The sequence below is a fragment of the Cucurbita moschata genome, unplaced genomic scaffold, assembly GCF_002738365.1.
Source record: "Cucurbita moschata cultivar Rifu unplaced genomic scaffold, Cmos_1.0 Cmo_Scf00027, whole genome shotgun sequence".
Taxonomy (NCBI): Eukaryota; Viridiplantae; Streptophyta; class Magnoliopsida; order Cucurbitales; family Cucurbitaceae; genus Cucurbita; species Cucurbita moschata.
The window spans coordinates 2,101,778-2,122,833 of record NW_019268543.1 but is presented as its reverse complement, the minus strand read 5'-3'; the positions used below and the strand labels follow the sequence as shown (position 1 = coordinate 2,122,833).

The 21,056-nt window shown below is 35.6% G+C and overlaps 5 protein-coding genes across 8 annotated transcripts in view; 1 reads left to right on the top strand and 4 right to left on the bottom strand.

Moving 5' to 3' along the window:
* Nucleotides 1-2,018, bottom strand: part of LOC111462852 (6,7-dimethyl-8-ribityllumazine synthase, chloroplastic-like) — a 4,799-nt gene extending 2,781 nt beyond the window's left edge. Inside the window, exons 1-4 of the mRNA XM_023106628.1 lie at nt 1,670-2,018; nt 1,007-1,102; nt 190-285; nt 39-117 (exon numbers count right to left, since the gene is read on the bottom strand). Of these exons, the coding sequence (XP_022962396.1) occupies nt 39-117; nt 190-285; nt 1,007-1,102; nt 1,670-1,939 (541 nt within the window). The 5' untranslated portion in view covers nt 1,940-2,018. The remainder of the gene's footprint in view (nt 1-38; nt 118-189; nt 286-1,006; nt 1,103-1,669) is intronic.
* Nucleotides 2,019-2,935: 917 nt separating this feature from the next.
* Nucleotides 2,936-5,787, top strand: LOC111462851 (2-alkenal reductase (NADP(+)-dependent)-like). 2 transcript variants are annotated; one of them, XM_023106627.1, is made up of 5 exons: nt 2,936-3,309; nt 3,381-3,564; nt 3,635-3,801; nt 4,880-4,992; nt 5,543-5,632. In XM_023106627.1, the coding sequence occupies exons 1-4, from the start codon at nt 3,052-3,054 to the stop codon at nt 4,982-4,984; spliced, it is 714 nt and encodes a 237-aa protein (XP_022962395.1). In that variant the 5' UTR covers nt 2,936-3,051; the 3' UTR covers nt 4,985-4,992; nt 5,543-5,632. The 2 variants fall into 2 exon arrangements, with proteins under 2 accessions (XP_022962395.1, XP_022962394.1); XM_023106626.1 differs by having other exon boundaries at nt 2,937-3,309; nt 4,880-4,962; nt 5,589-5,787.
* Nucleotides 3,168-7,984, bottom strand: LOC111462850 (UDP-glycosyltransferase 74E2-like). Of its 2 annotated transcripts, XM_023106625.1 has the most exons (3): nt 7,249-7,984; nt 5,785-6,516; nt 3,168-3,251 (listed from the first exon to the last, which is right to left on the bottom strand). In XM_023106625.1, exons 1-2 carry the CDS (start codon nt 7,909-7,911, stop codon nt 5,785-5,787), a joined length of 1,395 nt encoding a protein of 464 aa, XP_022962393.1. In that variant the 5' UTR covers nt 7,912-7,984; the 3' UTR covers nt 3,168-3,251. The 2 variants fall into 2 exon arrangements, with proteins under 2 accessions (XP_022962393.1, XP_022962392.1); XM_023106624.1 differs by lacking the exon at nt 3,168-3,251 and having other exon boundaries at nt 5,673-6,516.
* A 1,689-nt stretch (nt 7,985-9,673) lies between these two features.
* On the bottom strand, nt 9,674-19,907 carry LOC111462448 (UDP-glycosyltransferase 74E2-like). Of its 2 annotated transcripts, none has more exons than XM_023106016.1 (3): nt 19,881-19,907; nt 10,856-11,524; nt 9,674-10,579 (listed from the first exon to the last, which is right to left on the bottom strand). In XM_023106016.1, the coding sequence occupies exons 2-3, from the start codon at nt 11,495-11,497 to the stop codon at nt 9,851-9,853; spliced, it is 1,371 nt and encodes a 456-aa protein (XP_022961784.1). In that variant the 5' UTR covers nt 11,498-11,524; nt 19,881-19,907; the 3' UTR covers nt 9,674-9,850. The 2 variants fall into 2 exon arrangements, with proteins under 2 accessions (XP_022961784.1, XP_022961785.1); XM_023106017.1 differs by having other exon boundaries at nt 19,884-19,903.
* Nucleotides 14,142-19,888, bottom strand: LOC111462449 (mitogen-activated protein kinase homolog MMK1-like). The gene is made up of 6 exons (XM_023106018.1): nt 19,480-19,888; nt 19,226-19,355; nt 16,725-16,862; nt 15,357-15,689; nt 14,876-15,056; nt 14,142-14,509 (listed from the first exon to the last, which is right to left on the bottom strand). The coding sequence occupies exons 1-6, from the start codon at nt 19,719-19,721 to the stop codon at nt 14,334-14,336; spliced, it is 1,200 nt and encodes a 399-aa protein (XP_022961786.1). The 5' UTR covers nt 19,722-19,888; the 3' UTR covers nt 14,142-14,333.
* Nucleotides 19,908-21,056: the final 1,149 nt, after the last annotated feature.

Below are 21,056 nucleotides of genomic sequence, written 5' to 3'. Positions count from 1 at the left end.
ACTACTAAACTAAAAAAAAAAAAAAAAAAAAAGCCAACCTGATTTTAATCCTGCAGAAAGTACTCCGGATGCAGAAGAGCTTACAACGGCATCATAGTGGGATGTGTCACCTCTAATCTATCATAAACAAGTAGTTCGTGATATTAATAAGTGCACCCAAGACTAGATATGTGTTACAGGAAAGCATACCACAGCTCCAATGCATAAGACAGCATGGTACTTTCCAGATGTCCCAAGCCTTTCAGCGACCACAGGAATATCAAAGCTCCCCGGAACCCAGACAACCTGATATGAAAGCGATGTAAATAATAAATTCAACATGTCAAGCAAAGTTAACGCTGCATGCCAACTAGTAGAGGTCAAATACACGTTCTCTCTCAATGCAAATCTGACGAAAGTTCTATGTTCTGCTTTCCTCTGTCGATCAAATTCATTGATCCTACTCTACTTAAACCCATAATATCTAGTTAAATTTGTTTACTTACTCACATGACATACATGAGAATCTAGTTCCAATGTTTTTAAAGGATAAAGGCAGCCTTAAAACTTTACCTTAGAAGAGGCGAGGCACAAGCCTCAAATCTAATTAAAAACATTTACAAATCCTATATTGGTAGGACCAAGTATAGCTAAACATAATATTAATATAAGGGTTTATAAAAAAAATCACCCTAAAGTCGCAATAGTAAAAGTAGAAATGTTCAAATTATCACAACTCAAACCTTTATGTTTGGTAAGAAAGAGGTAAATTAAGATTATTCTTCTAACCAATACTTAAGGCCAAGCGACTTTAATCCTCCATGCGGTTTCATTTCACAGAGGCATGCGCCGCTTATGGTTCAAAGAAGGCATAAGTTTTGAGGCTAAAATTTATGAGTCTTGCCTCACCTCGGGGTGTAAACTTCAATAGTCTTTTAAAGCATTGGTAAACATATTTATCCACACACTCGCTCTGCTCATATGCTTAATGGTGCGACTTTCGCAATTTGTATATTGAAACGCTTACATCAATATCCTCATCTTGAACTGAATAACTTTTGAATGTAGACAAAGCTCCCTCAAGCATTGGCCTTGTCACAATTTCGTTAAACCGCCCCACAACCTTCATCAAGGCAAAAAGAAGTATTCAATAATGACAAACCAATCAACGGGATATGCAAGCAAGAAAAACCATCGATTTCATGGTTAAATCTTACTAGTCCATCGTCAAAAAATGACAAGGGGAAAAAATTCAGTTTAGATTCATGATAACAGAATTCGCTCGGAAGGCTGCAGCGAAAAGGCTTGTAAGAATTTCAGATTTATACATCATAAGAATACACGACCATGCTTTGAATTCATTGTAGCCAAGCCAAGAAATTACTCATTGTCGCAGCCACAAATGTGACTACCACCTTTGAATTGGTTGCAAGCAACAAATCAAAAGAACGCTTCTTAGAAGCGAATAATTTCTAAGACGATACAGCATCATGTAGAAGCATGTTTCTCAACTAGACTATACCTTTTTAGGTAGACGATAAGAAAAAACCACTTCAGACGCCGAGACCTCACAAGTCCAAAATTATTAACAAAAATACCTAAAGAGGAACCTCAAGAACGAACAATCAGAACTTCCAGAATCAAAAGAATAAGAAGACGAAAAAAAAAAAGAGCGGGAAAGAGAAATGACCACAGCAAAGCGAAGGCCACCAGCTTTGGCAATAGAGCCGACGATGTGGCGAACGGCGGCCGTCTGCACAAAAGAGCAACGGTGATCCTTTGTGGGAGATACATCATTAGCAAGCTTCAATTGATACGAAAAGGAAAGGGGATGTGATTTTGCAGGAACTGGCCCCTGAAATTGAAGTTGAGTGCGATTGAAGATGGAATCGGAAAATCCGAGCGTCGGATTTCGACAATGAACCAGGCCCTGAGCCGGAGCCGTAAATGAGGCGGCCATTATCAACCCGAAAGAAGCAAGACGACGACGAAGATGAATAGTGCACAATTCTGAATCAGAGAGATGCTTATATAATCACTCTTTATTACGTTTCATCTCAAATAATAACCAAAATTATTAACAATAATAATTTATCTAAAAAAATACTATAAATTCTTTAAAAAATTTATAATATTTTTAAATTAAAAAACTCAAAAAAGATCGAAAAAAAAAATCATACATTAATATTAAACTTTTTCATAAATATCTTTAATTTTTTTAAATTAAATAATTTTTAATATCACGTTTTGAATATCAATAACTGACTTTAATATACATTAATATTAAACTTTTTCATAAATATCTTTAATTTTTTTTTAAATTAAATAATTTTTAATATCACATTTGAAATATCAATAACTAACTTTAATATATATATATATATATTTTCATACCTACGGGAAACCATTAAACTTTTTTGAAAAGTTCAAAAATAAGCTCGTCATTAGTATTATTTTCAAACTTTATAAATAAAATTTTTAAATATCTTACTGACGAAAACTGTTATGAGCACTTCAAAAATTATTAAAATTTTAAAATTTTTTAAGATATTTTTTAGACGAAATTTTATAGATATTTTTATTAATTTAGCCATTAATATAATATGATTTACATTATGGAAAAAATAATTTGAGAAGTCGAAATTCAAACAAAATTAATTAAAAAAATTTACATCAAACTCGAAATAATTTTATCAATATTTTTATTAATCTATCCAAATTAATATTTTTGTCGGTCATTTTTAATATTTGGAAATTAACCATCCTATTTATTAATCTATCAAAATTCTCCTATTTATAATATCATTATAAATTACAGAATTCTTTTATAAATCCACGTGTTAAATATCCATTGGGTAGAAGTTTTGCATGAAAAAATAATAGCAATATACTACGTATTAATTATTATCATTTAATTATATTCTTAAAAATCTTTAAATTTTTTCTGCCGCGCAGTTGAACGAAACTATTCCTGATATTTATATCAAAGGAAAAGGTTGGTTCTGTTCAAAATTTCGAGACCCTTCTTCCTCAGTACCCTTCCTTTACGCTATTTCCCTTTCTCCAGAGAACATGATGCAGAGCCGCGGCGGCGACAGCGGCGAAGTAATCAACAAACAGGTGATTCTAAAGGACTATGTCACCGGAGGATCCGCGAAAGAGTCGGATCTGGAAGTAATCTCCACCAGAACCATCAATTTGAAGCTCCCCGAAGGCTCCGATGGAGTTCTCCTCAAAAATCTGTACCTCTCCTGCGATCCATATATGCATGCCTGCATGAACAAGATTGAGAATCCGTCGATTGATTTTGTTTCGTTCAGTCCTGGTTTGGTACGAGACGCTTCGACGTCGTTTCGTCGGTTTTGTAGTTCCGATAGTGAATTTATTTCTTTGTTTTGCAGCCTATTAGGGGATTTGGAGTTGGGAAGGTTGTGGATTCTGGTCATCCGAAGTTTGGGAAAGGCGATTTCGTGTGGGGGAGCACGGGGTGGGAAGAGTATTCTGTGCTTTCAAGATTGGAATCTGATAATCTATTTAAAATTGATCATACGGATGTTCCTCTGTCTTATTACACAGGGATTCTTGGTATTGTTGTTGTTGTTATGATCTCTTTGGTTTGGATCTTGCAATGCTTTTTTGACTAAGTTAATTGTAGGTGTGACTGGGATGACTGCTTATGCTGGTTTCTTTGAGATTTGTTGTCCTAAGAAAGGAGAATATGTGTTCGTCTCTGCTGCTTCTGGGGCTGTTGGCCAAGTTGTTGGCCAGGTTGCCAAGTTTATGGGGTGTCATGTGGTTGGCTGTGCTGGTAGCAAAGAGAAGGTTTGATATTTATATATATATATATATATATAAGTTGTCTGTGGTTGTGAGATTTCAAATCGGTTGGAGTTGGAGAGGAGAACAGGAGAACGAAACATTCCTTTTTATAAGGGTGTGGAAAATTGTGAGGTTGACGGTGATATGTAGTGGGTCAAAACAGACAATATCTGTCTGCTAGTGGTGGGCTTGGGTACTAGAGTTGGATACCGAGAGTTGTGTCAGTGAGGACGCTGTCCCCCAAGGAGTGAGAGGTGTGTCGGTGAGGACGCTGACCCCCAAGGGGTGGATTGTGAGATCACATGTTGGTTGGAGAGAGAATGAAACATTTAAGGGTGTGGAAACCTCTCCTTAATAGACAGTGAAAATAGTGAGGTCGATGATGATACCTAATGGGCCAAAGCGGATAATATCTAGTGGTGGTGAGTTTGAGTTGTTACAATTGGTATTAGAGGTGGACACCGAGCGGTGTGCCAGTGAGGATGCTGACACTGGCCACCAAGGAGTGGATGTGAGATCTCATCCCTTATAAGGGTGTGGAAACCTCTTCCTAATAGTCGCGTTTCAAAACCGTGAGGGTGACGGTGATACATAATAGACCAAAGCGGATACTAACGGTTAGTAGTGAATTTGGACTGTTACAAATGGTATCAGAGTTAGACACTGAACGGTGTGTCAGCGTGGGGATTGTGAGATCCCATATTAGTTTGGAGAGTAGAACAAAACATTCCTTATAGGTAAGAGTGTGGAAACCTCTTAAAGGATAGTATCTACCCGCAGCTTGGGCTGTTACAAATGGCATCAGAACCAGATACCAAGCGGTGTGCTAGCAAGGACGTTGGCCCCTAAAGGGGATGGATTGTGAGATCCTATGTTGGTTGGAGAAGAAAACGAAACATTCCTTACAAGGGTGTGGAAACCTCTCTCTAACAGACGTGTTTTGAAACTGTGAGGTTAATGACGATTCGTAATGGGCCAAAGCGGACAAACCGGGCGATTTCATAACCTCCAAAACCTATGCATAATCTTTCAATTAAACCCAATTTTGGTAGAAGAACTCTCATATCTCATTCATTATCAGATTGACTTGCTGAAGAACAAACTTGGGTTCCATGAGGTTTTCAACTACAAAGAAGAGCCAGACTTGGAAGCCACTCTGAGAAGGTATGTTTTTCTTCCTGTATAAAGATTGTATAAAGATTGCAACTGTAACGACCCATATCCACCGTTGGCAGATATTGTCTTCTTTGGACTTTTCCTTTTGAGCTTTTCCTTTCGGGCTTTCCCTTAACGCTTTAAAACGCGTGGGGGAAAGTTTCCACACCCTTATAAATGGTGATTTGTTCTCCTCCCCAACCAACGTGGGACATCACAATCCACTTCCCTTCGGGCCCTAGCGTCCTTGCTGGCACTCTTTCCTTCCTCCAATCGACGTGGGGCCGCCCCCAAATCCACTCCCCTTTGGGGCCCAGTGTCCTTACTGGCACATCGCCTCGTGTCTACCTCCTTCGGAGAACAACGAGAAGACTGGCACATCGTCCAGTGTCTGGCTCTGATACCATTTGGTATTGTGATGTCCCACATTGGTTGGGGAGGAGAACAAATCACCATTTATAAAAGTGTGGAAACCTTCCCTTAACAGACACGTTTTAAAGTCTTGAGGGGAAGCCCGAAAAGGAAATCCCAAAGAGGACAATATCTGCTGGCGGTGGATCTGGGTCGTTACAGCAAGGGAGGATTGAGGATTGATATCATGTTTGGGCTGGCTGCATATCTGTTTGCTTGTTCAGATGTTTCTCCGAAGGAATAGACATTTACTTTGACAATGTTGGAGGGAAGATGTTGGATGCTGTTAGAATGGTTTGGCTTGAATGTATTTAAGCATTTTTGAAAGACATGTTCCAAATTAGTATTATCATGGAAGATAGTTTATTTCTACGTGGAATTGAAAGACAAATGAATGTAAGATAAAGATTATGTTGTTACCTAGATGATTGACGCAGCCATTGCTTGGACAAATTCATCAATGTTCTTATCAGAGCTGCCTCCTTCGTCCATGGCTTCTTTAGCTACTTTCTTCCACTTGATTGAGTTCTGTTTAATCTCATTTGGTTTCTCTCCTTGAACAATCTTTCGGATCGAGGCCTCTAGTTCTTCCTTTGTCACAATGCCTTTGTCGTTCTTCTTCACTCGAACTCCGACTTCCCAAACATCTGCGACGAACTTGGCGTTCGTCGTTTGATCGACCCATTGGGGGATTGCAATCATTGGCACCCCCAAGCTCAATGCTTCTATGGTTGAATTCCAACCACAATGAGTCACGAAACAACTTACTGCCTTATGTGATAGAACTTCTAGTTGACAACACCAGTTCACGATTAGGCCTTGTTCTGATGTATCTTGAACAAAGTTGTTAGGAAGCTTTCCCAGTTCGGATTCTCTTAGGACCCATAAGAAGGAAAGATTCGTGTTTCTAAGAAAACATGTCAGCTCCGTTACTTGTTCTTTTTCTAAGTTAACCAAACTTCCAAATGAAATATAAATAACTGAAGCAGTTTCTTTCGAGTCTAACCACTCTATAGCCTTCTTCCCATCATTGGGATTCAAGACATTCAACCCATAGGCTTTGTCGTCCACCAATCGACCATCCAAATATGCCGATGGAATGGTCGGCCCCACTGTCTTAATGGGCAATGTCTTGGTCATCCAATTAACAACCTGATATTATATTGTTTCAAATTATTCAAGTAATTAAGTAAACTTGAAATTCTAGATATAAAATAACAATGATGATTAACTTCCAAATATATTTTTTAACTTCCAAATTGATTAATTAGACGTAACTACTATTTTTTTTAAAAAAATTAATACTAGTTTTTATTGTTATTATTAAAGCAAGCAAATAAAATATAAACCTAAATAAAAATGATGTATAATTTTGTAATTAATATTATATATATGTGTGTATATATATGTATATATGTGTGTATATATATGTATATATGTGTGTGTATATATGTATATATGTATATATGTGTGTGTATGTAGATATATATGTGTATATATGTATATCTATATGTGTGTGTATATATATATATGGGTAAAGTTGTGTATACGTATGTGTATATATATATATATATACACACACACTAACTTTACCCATTGGGTACAATATTATTACATTTTATAATTGAGACTGCTGGAAATTTTTTGGGATGAAAACATAGATAAAATGGAGAAGTATTTATAAAATATCTAAATTGTTTTTCAATTTCTATGTATAAATCATTTTTAGTTGTAAAATATTTAAATTATTGTTCTAAAAAAAATATAAGCTCCTAATAATTATTGGGCTTAAGACTCTTTGATCGTACGTCACTTGTACTCGAATTTTGAATTTTAGCTATCAAAAAAAGTTCAGATTAGAATCGTGTTTGAAGCATCAATTACCTTGCATTCGAGCCGATCAAACGTGTTGAAGAAAATCCACTTTACATTCTCCAAATTGATGAACTGACTGGTCATGAACTCCAAAACCACATCTCCATCGTCAGGCAAGGTAGGCAGATCTGCTGGTTGAAGAACAATCTCCGATGGAAGCGAAACCGCTACATCCTCCGGTGGCGGAATGCTCAGAGATCCTTTATAGACGAGATCTAGGATATGATTAACGGCGGCGGATTGTGTGAAAAACGGAGCCGCATCCAAACCACGCTCTGCGGCGACGCTCTGCACCCAGGGCATAACAGAGTCGTAAACGATAAGACTCGGAAGAACTTCATTGGAATCAGAAATTAGGGCTTCGTCGATGAAATTGGCCAAGGATTTGGAGGCGGCGGCTCGGAAGCTTCGGAGATAAGCGTCGAGACTGTCGATGTTGTTGGATTCAGGATCATCGGAGATGACTTTGTGACGGATCGGAGAGGGAGGGAGATCGAGAATTAGGGATTCACTTGCTGAGGAAGTGGTGAGGAATGTTAGGAGAAGGCCTTTGGAGACTAATCGCTTCGCGAATTGGAGCATCGGATTCATGTGGCCGTGCCTTGGGAAAGGGAATACGATTACATGACTCTGTTTCATCTCTCCTCCTCCGTCCACCGTCGTCTTCTCCATTTCCGGCGAGCGATTCCGTCGGAGATGAGAATGTCGTAGTAGTTTATATAGTGAAGATAGCGCCAAAATCAAAGATCCAGTCAAATTATTTACTTTGCCGCTCCCTTTTTATTTTTATTTTTATATTCCAAATTCTCTCTCTTCAATTATTTATTTAACTTTCCATTTAAAATTATTTTCATAACTTAAAATTAACATCATTTAATATATATTATAAACACAAAATATTCTTAATCTTCCTAAACACTCTACCAAAATGTGAATTCTATTATCTTACTAAAAAAATATCGAACTAAACGTTTCAGTTTTCCAAAAATTTAACTTAACTCAAACCAAAAAACATCTAATCTACTCGACTCATGTTTTGGGTTGGATGGTTCGGGCCATTTGAGTCATCGGATTTGGTTAGATGGTTCGTATTATTTGAATGATCGGGTCACATGAACATCTCTATTCATCTGTCACATAGTTAATTTTATTTAGTTATTTATTTATTTTGTTCTTTAGATCCAACATAAAAACATTAAAATAAAAATAAAATAAAATAATTATAGAAGAAAGTGTAAATGTTCATATATATAATTTACAGTCAACGATTTTTAAACAATAAAATTCATAGGCAACATTATTAATATTAATATTATTATTTTAATTTTCCATTTTTGAGAATAATTATATTCAGATGCACGTGAAACACGTTTTTTGAATTTTGGATAAAATATGGTTTTGATTATTGTATTTTATTTTAATTCATGTAATTTTAAAAAATAATATTATTATGTTATTGGTGTATTGTTCACGTCATTTAATGAAAATTAATAAAATAAGATATGAAATGTTAATTCATGATTAGAAACTAATTATGTCTAATTAATTTTACTAAAATGGAAATCTTGCTGAAAATTAATGATTTCTTTAATCATGTAATTAAGTTCTTAATATAAGTAAAGATTTCCAATTAAGGTTAAAAGATTAAAAGGATTAGATATATAATCACATGAATTAAATAAAGTAATTAAGTTAATTTAGTGGCTAAATCAATCCTTACAGTAATTAGAAATGTTAAACTAAAATCCATTAAAAAAATAGAAAATTAATCATCCATATACGGATGCATATATATATATATATATACAATAATCATTTTAGCTAAAGTCATTGTTTTGCAATATAAAATTTATTCGCTTAATATCTTTTTTTCGGGTTGAAATCTTTGAACTTTTAACTAATTGATGAGAGTAATATCCACAATCATGAACCTTGAAATTCCGTTCGTGTTTCTAAAATAATCTTCTAAGCCTCTAAAGTCATGTTTTAGTGTATTTATAGTTGAATCCCGAGAAATTCTCCTCCAAAATAACGTGAAATAAATTAATATAAATCAAAATTGTTGAAATTGTCGAGATGCTAAGGGCAACATCTCACCATTGTCTCAAAAAACCCTAGACGCACGTTTTTTTGTAAAAAAAGAGCGTGATGTTACATTTCCATAGCATTCAAATGCTATAAAATCTCAACGCTACCAATATTGAAAAAGATCAACAATGCTTATAACCTCGGAGACTTGCTTTATTTCCTCATCTCTTTTCCCGGGTTCTTCAATTCATATGTATTTGGCTCACAATTGTTCAATTCATGTCTAAATTTTCTTGATATAGTCTGCAAAAGCTTTATTTCGCTCCAAATGCTCGATTTCTTCAAAATATTTATGTACGTAAATTATGTGATTAAGCATCAAAACGAGTCTAAAAAAGATTTAGAAAAATTTAATCTTGTGCTCGATCAGATACCCACAAACTTAAGTGTTTACGAGAAAAATAGAAATAAATACTCACTCTAACCTTCGATTTCGACTTACACTACAACACGAAATGAGCAAAAGTTCATATTATTTGATTTTGGGGGCATCCCCAAGTTCATAAAACTAACTTAAGAAGAGTCAAGAAGCTTGGTTGATGATGGCCACGAACTCCATAATGTCCTTATCAGAGCTCCCACCTTCATCCATGGCTTCCTTAGCCCATTTCATCCACTCCATGGAATTGCTCTTGAACTCATTAGCTCTCTCTCCCTCCATCACTTCACAAATGCAGCTCCTTATCTCTTCCTCACTTGCCAACCTCTCCTCATTCACCTTCACCCTCTTCCCAACCTTCCAGACATCTTCTAAGAACTTGGCATTAGTCACCTGATCAGCCCACTGTGGGAAAGCCACCACCGGTACGCCCAAGGATAGCGCCTCGAGCGTCGAGTTCCAGCCGCAGTGTGTCAAGAAGCATCCGACCGCCGGGTGTGCCAGGACCTGGAGCTGGGAACACCAGCTGACCATAAGACCCTTCTCCCCAACGCTCTCCATGAAATTGGGAGGAAGCTTCTGAGATTCGGTTTCCCTCACAACCCACAAGAAGAATTTGCCACTTTCCTTGACTCCAAGAGCTATGTTCTTGAGCTGTTCTTCTCCCAGTACAACCAGGCTTCCAAAAGACACATATAGAACAGAGCCAGGGGGCTTGCTGTCTAGCCATTTTAGACACTCATCCTTGTTTGGATCAAACAGGCTCAGCCCATAGTACTTGTCGTCCTCTAACCTTTTGTCTAAGTAGGCTGATGGAAGAGTTGGTCCTATGGCTTTCACTGGCCTCCCCCAGCTCTCCATCCATTTGATAATCTGATCAATTCGCATTCTAGATTCAGCAACATTACTAATTTCATTTCTACATCCAAAATTGTAAACAAATTGATTTTTCTGCTGAGCGGATCATAATTTTGAGGATCAATAATGGCAGAACAGAGATAGAAAACATGTGCACTACCAAATTTCTAGTGATCGAAGACTTTGTTAGATTCATTTTGTAGTTCAAATTTTTTAAAGTTTAGAGACATTAGAAAATACTTTTGAAGTGGATCGTGTAAATAATGTTCGGAAAAAGGGGGAAAAACATACCTCCCCTTCCAATTTGTGAAAAGTGTTGCAGAAAAGCAGATCCGCATCTTGAATATTGGAATACTGACTGGTGAGAAACTCGATTATAGTTTCAGTGGAGGCAGGATCGTAATCATAAGCAGGAAGATCGTTAGGGCAAAGCAGAGGCATAGACGGCAACGAAATAGTAGGAGAATCAGGAGGAAGCTTCAAATATCCATGAAGGACATGATAATTTATACTATTTAGGGCACAGGATTGAGTATAAACAGGAGCCCTAGGGAGTCCGAACTCCTTGGCAACCTCCAAAACCCAAGGCATAGTAGAATCGTAGAGAATGAAGCGAGGCGGATTTGAAGAATCCATGACTTCTCGCAAGTAATTCTCCAAATTCTTCGTCATCTTCTCCCGAAATCGATCCAAAGTTTGGCGCATGGTGTCGGTGTCTTGGCGATCCTCAGAGCCATCGGAAATGACTCGGATCTTAACGGAATCGGAATAAGCGCCCTGGAATTTCAAATTCCGGCTGACATGCAAGGTTGTGAGCAGAGTTACCTTGATTCCGTTGGCGATCAGGCGCTTGGAGAACTGAAGCTGAGGGTTTATGTGGCCCTGTGATGGAAACGGAAACGCTATGATATGCCGATCCTCGCCTTTCTCCATTACTACTACTTCTTCTTCTTCTTCTTCCTCCAGGAGAAGCTCTTGAAATAATGGCGCCAAATATAGACTTTTTTTTTTCTCAATATTTTAAGCTTTTAATCGAACTAGTCTATTTTCGGGAAATAAACAATAATAATAATAGCACAAAAACAAAAAATGATTGGTCTTTTATTTTTCATTTTTTATATGAATTATTTAACCCAAAATTTTAAAAAAAATATATACAATTTTTCATAATTATTTAGTTTTTAAAAATTAAACTTGCATTTTATTTTTTATTTATTTTTAATAAGCCAAATATCAATAAATATATATATATATATATATATATATATATATATATATTGAATTTAATTAATAATTGATATATTCCTTTTAGAAAAATTTAAAATCTATGGTAAAAATTTGAAAAATAAACGATAACTAAAAAAATTGTTACCCGACTATTTTATTTGACACAAATTTAGCTATTTAACTTAATTATTTTAAAAAAAATTATAACAGAGATTTAACGAAATATATTTTTTATTATTTAAAAATATATTGGTAAATAAACTTTTAGTAATTATTTTGTAAATTTATTATGCAAATTTGATAAATCTGCTATAGTATAGCGTGAATCACGTTTTTGGGCCAATAATTAAATAAATATTGTTTTGGAAAAAGAAAAGTTATGATTTCGAGAAATATAATATTTTAATTTTAATTAATCTATTAAAATTAGTTTTTTTAAAAATGTATTTAGCTTTTATTAACTTTTTTTTATATGAATTTTGTAAATATATTTATATTATTTCTTTTATGGTACCAAAATAATTTATTTATTAATCTTATTTTCTTTTAAATTTAAGAATTTCAAGAGTAGAGAGATCGAACAAAAAGAATCACTAACGAAAAAAATCTCGTCAAAATCAATTATCTTTTTTTAATTAACAATGGTCAACTTTTATATATATATATATATATATCTTTTTATTTTTAGTTTTCAAAATTTCACATAAAATTTTAAAATATTATAAATAAGAAATAAACTCTAAATTTTTATTAACAAAAAATTAAAAATTAAAAACTTGTCAGAAAAAGGAATATTGTGGTGGACAGTTATCGATTTGTCTTTGTTCATATAAAAATTAATGATTTGACATTTTTAAATAATAAAAGATAATATATAATATATAATTTAACACAAACAGCTAAGAGACTGAAATTAAATGGAAAAAGTAATATCAGGACAAAGCCACCTTTATTTTATCTTTTTTTAATGAAAATCTTAGCCAATAATTTAGTGTTTCATCTCATAATTTTTTTAATTTTAATGTTAATTTGTATTAAAAATTGACAAATTCATAAAATTAAATCGAGATATTAATTTGAATACATAGATATATCAACGAACAGAAATCTAACTTGTCAGTGACCTCTTAGCACGTGTTTAAATATATTAATTAAATCTTTTTTACTTTTTACCGTTTTTATCTCTAGAATGGTAGGTCGTGATTTGGAAAGATTAAAGTTAATTGCATACTTCAATCACCATCAACACGTTGGAAAGCTCATCGACAAACAAGTTAGATGGTGATCGGGGTAAGTCAAGCTATGATAAGTTTTATTGTCGATGTGAACTGGTGTCATTGGCTTCACTGCCCATCGCCCCCATGGATTGAAGCCTTCAATTTAAGAATAATTGACAACAAACAACCTGCAAACAAGGTAGATGGTGATCAAGGCAACTCGAGCCACGATAAACTTATCATCGATGTGAACCTAGTGTCATTGGCTTCACTGCCGATCACCCCCAAGAATCCAAGACTTTAGTTTAAGAACAATTGACAACAAACAACTCAAACAAGGTAGATGGTGATCAAGGTAACTCGAGCCACGATAAACTTATCATCGATGTGAACCTAGTGTCGTTGGCTTCCTTGCCGATCACCCCCAAGAATCCAAGACTTGAGTTTAAGAACAATTGCAACAAACAACCTGCAAACAAGGTAGATGGTGATCAAGGCAACTCGAGCCATGATAAACTTATCGAGTTTATCATTCGATGTGAACCTAGTGTAATTGGCTTCACTGCCGATCACCCCCAAGAACCCAAGACTTTAGTTCAAGAACAATTGACAACAAACAACTCGCAAACAAGGTAGATGGTGATCAAGATAACACGAGTCACGATAGACTTATCATCGATATGAACCTAGTGTCATTGGCTTCACTGCCGATCACCCCCCAAGAATCCAAGACTTCAGTTTAAGAACAATTGCAACAAACAACCTGCAAACAAGGTAGATGATGATCAAGATAGCTCGAGCAACGATAAGTTTTAGCGTCGATGAGAACCTGGTGTCGTTGGCTTCACTGCCCATCGCCCCCAAGGATCAAAGACTTCAATTCAAGAAAAATTGGCAACAAACAATCTACAATGTCAACAATGAGGATGGAAAATGGTCAGTTTAGCAGAGAACTAATAGTCTAAACCACAAATTCCTTGCGTTTTCAGAAGCCTGTTTTGAAAATCCAGCTGAATCAGTCCATGAATTAAGGCACCTGGTACAAAGTTCAGGTAAAGTGATCCCACATCCAGAAACTCCAAATGAACAAGCAAGATTAAATTAAAGAACAGCATGACGAGTAGTAGAAGAAGTAGTAGAAAAGGCAGCAGATACAACTTTATGAAGATTCTTCCAGTCCTGATTCTGGCCATACTCAGACAAATTTGATTCAAGAGCCAATTCAGTCGTGAATGCAGTTAATATACACAAAGGAATTAATAATGAACGTACAGAATAAAGGGACCATACAGATCAAACAATCCTCCAGTTAATAACATAGCTCATTATTGCTGATAATACTCGGGGTTGAATGCAAGCGCCTCTCGATAGATCAGCTCTTTCATCTGTTCCTCCGTAAGTGCATGCTGCTCGAAATCAAAGCTGAAGGGAGTCAGGCAGACAGGCTCATCACTAATGTCATGCAATGATGTCAAATAAGGATGAGCTAGAGCATCTTCAACTGCAAAAACATACACAGATGTTCATAGACAGAGCCTATCAGTAAGAATGGTTATTAGAAGAACCAAATGTTGGCATATCTGCCGCCATGCAGAGACAGGTCACAGTTTACATGATGTTCTTGATAGTTTGAAATCAGACAATGGTGAACTAACCAAAGAGAGAATATGTTCGAAGCAACGGGGTGAACTGACCGAGAATGGTCATCTACATAGTTCAGAAATCAGACAATTCAAACAGACAAGCACCCAAACGAGGAAATCAATCAGTTAGGATTTATATTTCGTTGAAGAGATTTGATGAATTATTATTGCCCTACTATCAGACAACAGGATAGGAACTTAACAAGATTGCAATAGTAACTCACCGGTAATTCTCTGTCCTGGATCAAATGTTAACATCTTCTCCGCCAGATCAATGGCTGCAGGATGGACATGTGGAAACTTTCCAGTAAATGACTGCCGATGGTAATAAGGAAGTTGGCGTATGTATCTTTTAGCATTCTCGTTCAAGAAACCGAGTTCAGCCTCTGATGGAGTGCCAATCAGCTGCATGATAGAGCAGAGCAGACTAAACCAGTAAACAAATGGTTACCACTGAGAACAAGAATTGTTTGCGAAGACGAAACCAAACTGTCAAAATTAAAAACTAAAAGATTGGAATGTAAAAGTAAGCATGTAGCACCTGCTTCAATCGAATCGGCAACACACAAAAGCATATTGATTTTCTCTCTTTTTTTTTATTCATATAAAAGAAAATATATCATTGAAATCAACTTTCTCTGATGAGGTGACAGAGATATGATTATGTTAGTGTAGTGAACCAAATCATGAAGAGTATCAAAGTACCTCCAAAAGCAAGCGTAACTGATGCACATGATCTCGACCGGGAAACAAGGGCTTCCGATCCATCAGTTCCATAAAAATACAACCAACAGACCAGACATCGATAGCTGCTGTGTAGTCAGATGAATTAAGTAAGAGCTCTGGCGCGCGGTACCATCTTGTAACCACATATTCTGTCATAAAGTCGGTTTCAGAAGTAACACGAGCAAGTCCAAAATCGCATATTTTCAGGTCACAGTTGGCATTTAATAACAGATTGGAAGGCTTCAAATCTCTGTGCAGAACATTTGCTGAATGTATGTACTTCAATCCTCGAAGAATCTGGTACAGGAAATACTGCATGATGCATAAAGACAGTAATTATTTTATGTAGAAATAGAACCTAATGGTAATATCTCACTAAAGGATGTTCAACATGGTCACAGGCTGCTTTATAAGCATGATTGGATCGAGCATGAAGGCACAAAAAAATTCCATTCAAGTTTAACACTAGGCTATAAGTCTTCAATATCAACATCTGCCCAACCACAAAGTTATAAGTCTTGAAAGATCCAATGCCAAAAGTTCCCAAGTTTCATTCTTTAACCCCAACATCAATGGAATTAAACTAGAGCACATTTGTTGAAAACACAAAGCATGAAATTTCGCAAATACCATCCATATCCCTACGCAAAGAAGAACGTATGATATCACAAGATTATCACCAATTAATAAAATAGCTGATTAGAAGAAAGGAAGATTAAATGACCACTTGCACTATAAAGCCTTTAAGTAAAAAAAGACGGTTTTCATCAAACCAACAAACATAAGCAAAAAAATACAAATTCATAAAATATCACAAACAAAACAAAGACCCAAAGCCACTGAGCGGAAAACATAGAAATGGGGCATTGTTGCGAGGTAGAGGAGGACTAGGCATCCACCAAAAACCTAAGATCAAGAATAAACAGAGAGTGAGAGAGGGAGCAATAAAAAAATGTTGGAACTTTCAACCAATGACACTCATCATAACATACAACAGTCTCCTATCCACAAAAATAACGTACTACAGTAATTTCCATTAACCTCCAACCATCTTTGTGATAACGTCATCTGAAACAGGACTTATGCCACCCTACTAAGAGTAGCTTGTTTCGATCTTCTAAAGCTAGCTCAGGATTATGAAAAAGCATGGTAACAATCCTGTTGCCAACCAAATAAGATTATTCTACATTAATCTTAGCCTCCTAACTTACTTCATAAATGCTTCTGAAGACATTCTAAAAATGATGGGAGGAATGCATACGTTCCAAATGACCCAGAGGGTTGACATCTGAATAAATTTTAAAATGCAGATATAATCCACCAACAAGGACATATACAGAATGTAACCTGACAATGCTCCTCTGATAGTGCTTGGTTTGAACGAATTATTTGATGAAGGTCGGTATCCATCAGCTCATATGCTATATAAACATCGTTAAATGTTTCCCTTAGAGGCGGAGGTATGATATCCCTAATTGCAACAACCTGAACCACCATCATCAGTAGTACAATTAAACCAAAATAAAAAAACACAATAACTTGTCTCATTAGGGGCAGTGCCATAGCCAACTATGTGGAATGCCCTTAACTTGAGACATCATATATAATTGTACAATAATTCAATTTGGTGTAAGGTACATAACTTTCAGATCATTATTGTGCGAGTACAGAAACTACAACCAAGCTGAGAAAATAGTGCATAGAGTTGAGAGAAAAATAGAATAGATCAAATTCCAATGTACTCGACCTAAATTGTAAACATTTCAGAGATTATAACACCTATAAGACAACGTGTAGATGATATGGTTTAATTTGCAGTTTATCCTTGATAATTTTACAATTCCTATGAATTATTATCATGTTATGAATTCATGCAAATGAGATATTATACAATCCAATTGAGTTCTTTTAAGTGTAGATGGTTGGTGATCTTTATCTCAGTAACTACGAATCCACACAAAGTTTATAATATAACAAAAAAATAATGAGTTTTTTTAGTATTATGTTTTTTCCCTTCTCTTTCCACTTAGTACTTTCTCATTCAATTCCTTTTTAATTCTAAGAAATCATATATATGCACGTAAATTTATATAAGAAATCACATTTTCATTACGAGAAATGAAAGAATATAAAAAAATACACAAAAAAAAAGGAGTACAATCCTAACCACAGAAAAGGGATCCAATCTAAAAGAACAAGACCAAACTTATAATTACAAAAAGACCTAGTTACTACGCCTATGAAAAGGCATTAAACCTAGTCATCTCTCAAAATTCCTCCCTCGATTTCTTCACCCCTCTAAAATTCTATTATTCCACTCAATCCAAACCCACACACAAGACTATAATGAAGCTAGCCTATCACGGAGCTTTACTCTTCTCTAGAAGGGAGAACTCAAAAGCACCACCTCCGGCAGAGCCCTACCATCTCTGTTCCAAACCCAACATACATCTAATGACATAGCTATAAAGGTAGTGAGCAAATTGGTAACCTCATAACAAATGATTCAGGTCCTCCTCGTGTCTCCTACAAAAAGTGCACATGCAGGAACAAAACATTGGAAGAATGCCTTTGAACACTATCCAAAGTCTCAAGTCTCCCATGTAAAACCTGTCACGCAAACATCATAACCTTCTTTGGAATTTTAAATTTCCAGAGAGGAGAACATCAAGGCAACAAGGGAAGGAGAATGAGAAGATAAAATAAGAAAAAAAAGAATGGCAAGAGAAGCCCCTACAAGAATCGGGGTCCAAACCTAACATTGTTTCTCCCTAGAATCATATGCTGGTTTTGAAGAAGAGAAAGAAGACTGGTGACTTCCAATGCCTCTCTGTCAGACAAAGGATGTTGGAAGCCTACTAGCCCTTTTTTTCCTTCTTCTTCTTCATTCAAGGAGACAAGTATAATGTCACTAGCGGTTTTAACATTAAGCATGGAGAGTTGATAAAAGGCTGAAAACGGAGCTAGATAAGTCAGGAAGAAGAAGGAAGGGCAATTTAAAATTCGATTGAAGCAACAAGAGAATACGCACTTAGAGCTTCTTGGACATTAGCAAAAGAACCAGTCAGTCCCAATGAGTGTTTGTAATAAAATAGCAGGAAAGGCAAGGAAAGAACTTAATTGCTTTTTGACTCGCTGAAGAGATTACAGACTCTCCCTGTAACAAAGGCAGAAGGAGTTTCACCTTTCCTCTGCCCTTTTCATACCAATTCACAATGAAATCCAACATTAGTCAAGTCTCTTTCTAACTGTTTTTCCTATTTCTCTTACACCTTCATTATCCATGGCGAAAATCTTGTTTCCCCTTTTCTTAATGCAGTCTAATAATAAAGTACTCTCATGCTACACATGAGTTTATAGAAAAACCAGTGAGGTTTCAGTATGAAAAGGCTTGTCACCTACTAATTTATATATTTTAGGAGTTCTAATTTTCAATTCAGACTTAGGGACAGCATAATGTGTTTTTTCCTTGTAAAATGATCGTTGATTGTGACATAAAAGTGTAGACTCAATGCAGGAAAAGACATTCTTGCCAAAAAGCCCAATATTGTAAAGGAATTCTTCATCTTTTTTTCTTTTTTGGGTATGTTTCGAAATTATTGCTTTGTCACGGACTCTCCAAGAATAATTCTTTCTACACATGGATCAGATGAAGAAAGGAAAAAGGAAATGATGCCAGTTTCGGTTAATTCAGAGAGAGACAAAAAATGCAATTTACTAATTAGGCAAGAACTTCAACCAATGTACAGAAAATGCAAATTTCTACTCTTCCAGCTTTCTAGATAATCAAAGACGATGAAAAGGTGAAAGAATCAACAGTCCGCAATATCTTATAATCACTCACTGACGTTTTCATGATCCATGTGCCGAAGAAGCTTGATCTCACGAAGAGTTCTCTTAGCATCGATCTTGTTGTCAAACGCATTAGCAATCTTCTTGATCGCCACGTGCTCGTTCGTCTCGGAATTTAGAGCAGAACTGAACAATCAACGCGCATTCCCCCAAATCAACAACAGCAAACAAGTACACTACAACAATCAGAACTTCAAAAAATTGGGGGAAAGAAGAATAAAAAAACACACAGAAGATGGATCGTACAGACCAGACGATGCCATAAGCGCCTTTGCCAATAGGCATAATGGGAGGCTTGTACTTAGCCGTAACTTCGAAGATGTTACCAAAGATATTGTACTGAATAAATCTCCCTCCATGGCTCAAAGTCGCCGGAATATTTTCCATCCCCATCGACGGCGGCTGGTGCGCCGCCGGGTCATGCTGCGACGGTATAGACGCCGCCTCCGACATGACGGCGTCGTCCGGCTGAGAAGCTCCTCCGTCGTCCATTAAAATTGCGTCCGGTATCAAATCGATTGCCTTTTTTACCACCGAATGTGAAAAAATCAAAGCCCTAGAGCTTAATTTAGATCAAACTTGAAAAAAAAAATGAATGGATCTGATCTGATCGTCCCTCCTCCTACAAGTTGCCGCAGCCCTTATTCCTTGTTCTTCTTCTTCTTCTTCTTCCTTTATTGTTGTAAAGTTATATTTTATCCTCTGATGATTTACAGAGAACACAGCGTTCCCCACGACAGGGATGAAATTTGCAAAAAAAAAAAAATTAATTATTTATTTATTTATTATTTGCATTCATTTTTTTAAAAAAAAAAATAATTAATTTTATTTTCATATTATTTTTTTCTAAATTTTTTATATATACTAAAAAAAACAATGAAATATTTAAAATAAAATAGAAGAATTCCAAAATCAGATTATATTTAATGACGCGAGTAGTCAATTTAGTTAAATAATATATTTTTTAAATGTTATTTTGTTCACGTATTTCAACTTGTCGAATCTCGGAGCTGGGTTCCCGACCCATTTAGCTAACGTATTTGTTCCTTCTTCGTTTAAACGATGACTTTTTACCCTCTTCAATATAGGTCCCCAAGGAGTCGGGCATCTCTAATAACATTTAATTTCGATGTTATATATCATTCAAATTTAGTTTTAATGGATGATTGATTTTGTAAGACGAGAGAATAAATTGTTTCGGAAACTGAAGAATGTAACCCTAACCTCTAGTTGATTAATTGAGTCACACTCGTGTTGATTACAAGAGAAGATAAGTTAAAAAGGGTATAGCGTGGTGTTGAAAATTAAGCATTAATTATAATTATTACTATTCGTTGAATTTACGAGATTGGCTTACGACTATTTAACTTCCCAACATGAAAATTGCCCACTAGTTAAACACAATTAGCTCGAACCTAAACTAGATTAAGGTCAAGGGAAAACTCGAGCCTATAATGTCGAAATAACCTAGTCCAAAGTTCACGTTAACATTAGCAAGACATGTGATGGGCTAAAAAGTCCAAAGGCGTACCTTAGCCACGATGGACGAGGGCAAAGTCGAGGCGGGCTATGTTTCAAGGTGTGTGATTTGCGTGCTTACAACGAGGGTAAGTTTATTAAGCTCGGAATAAGATAAAATAATATTTCTATGATTTAAAATTTATTAGAGACGACACAAAATTAAAAATTAATAGAAAAAAAAATTGTGGAATTTAGGCATTTTTAAAAGTTTATAAATTATTTTTATAATTCAACCAATGAAAAAGCTCCAAATGTCAATAAATAATTTACTCGAACAGTATAGTAAAAAAAAAAAAAAAAAAAAAA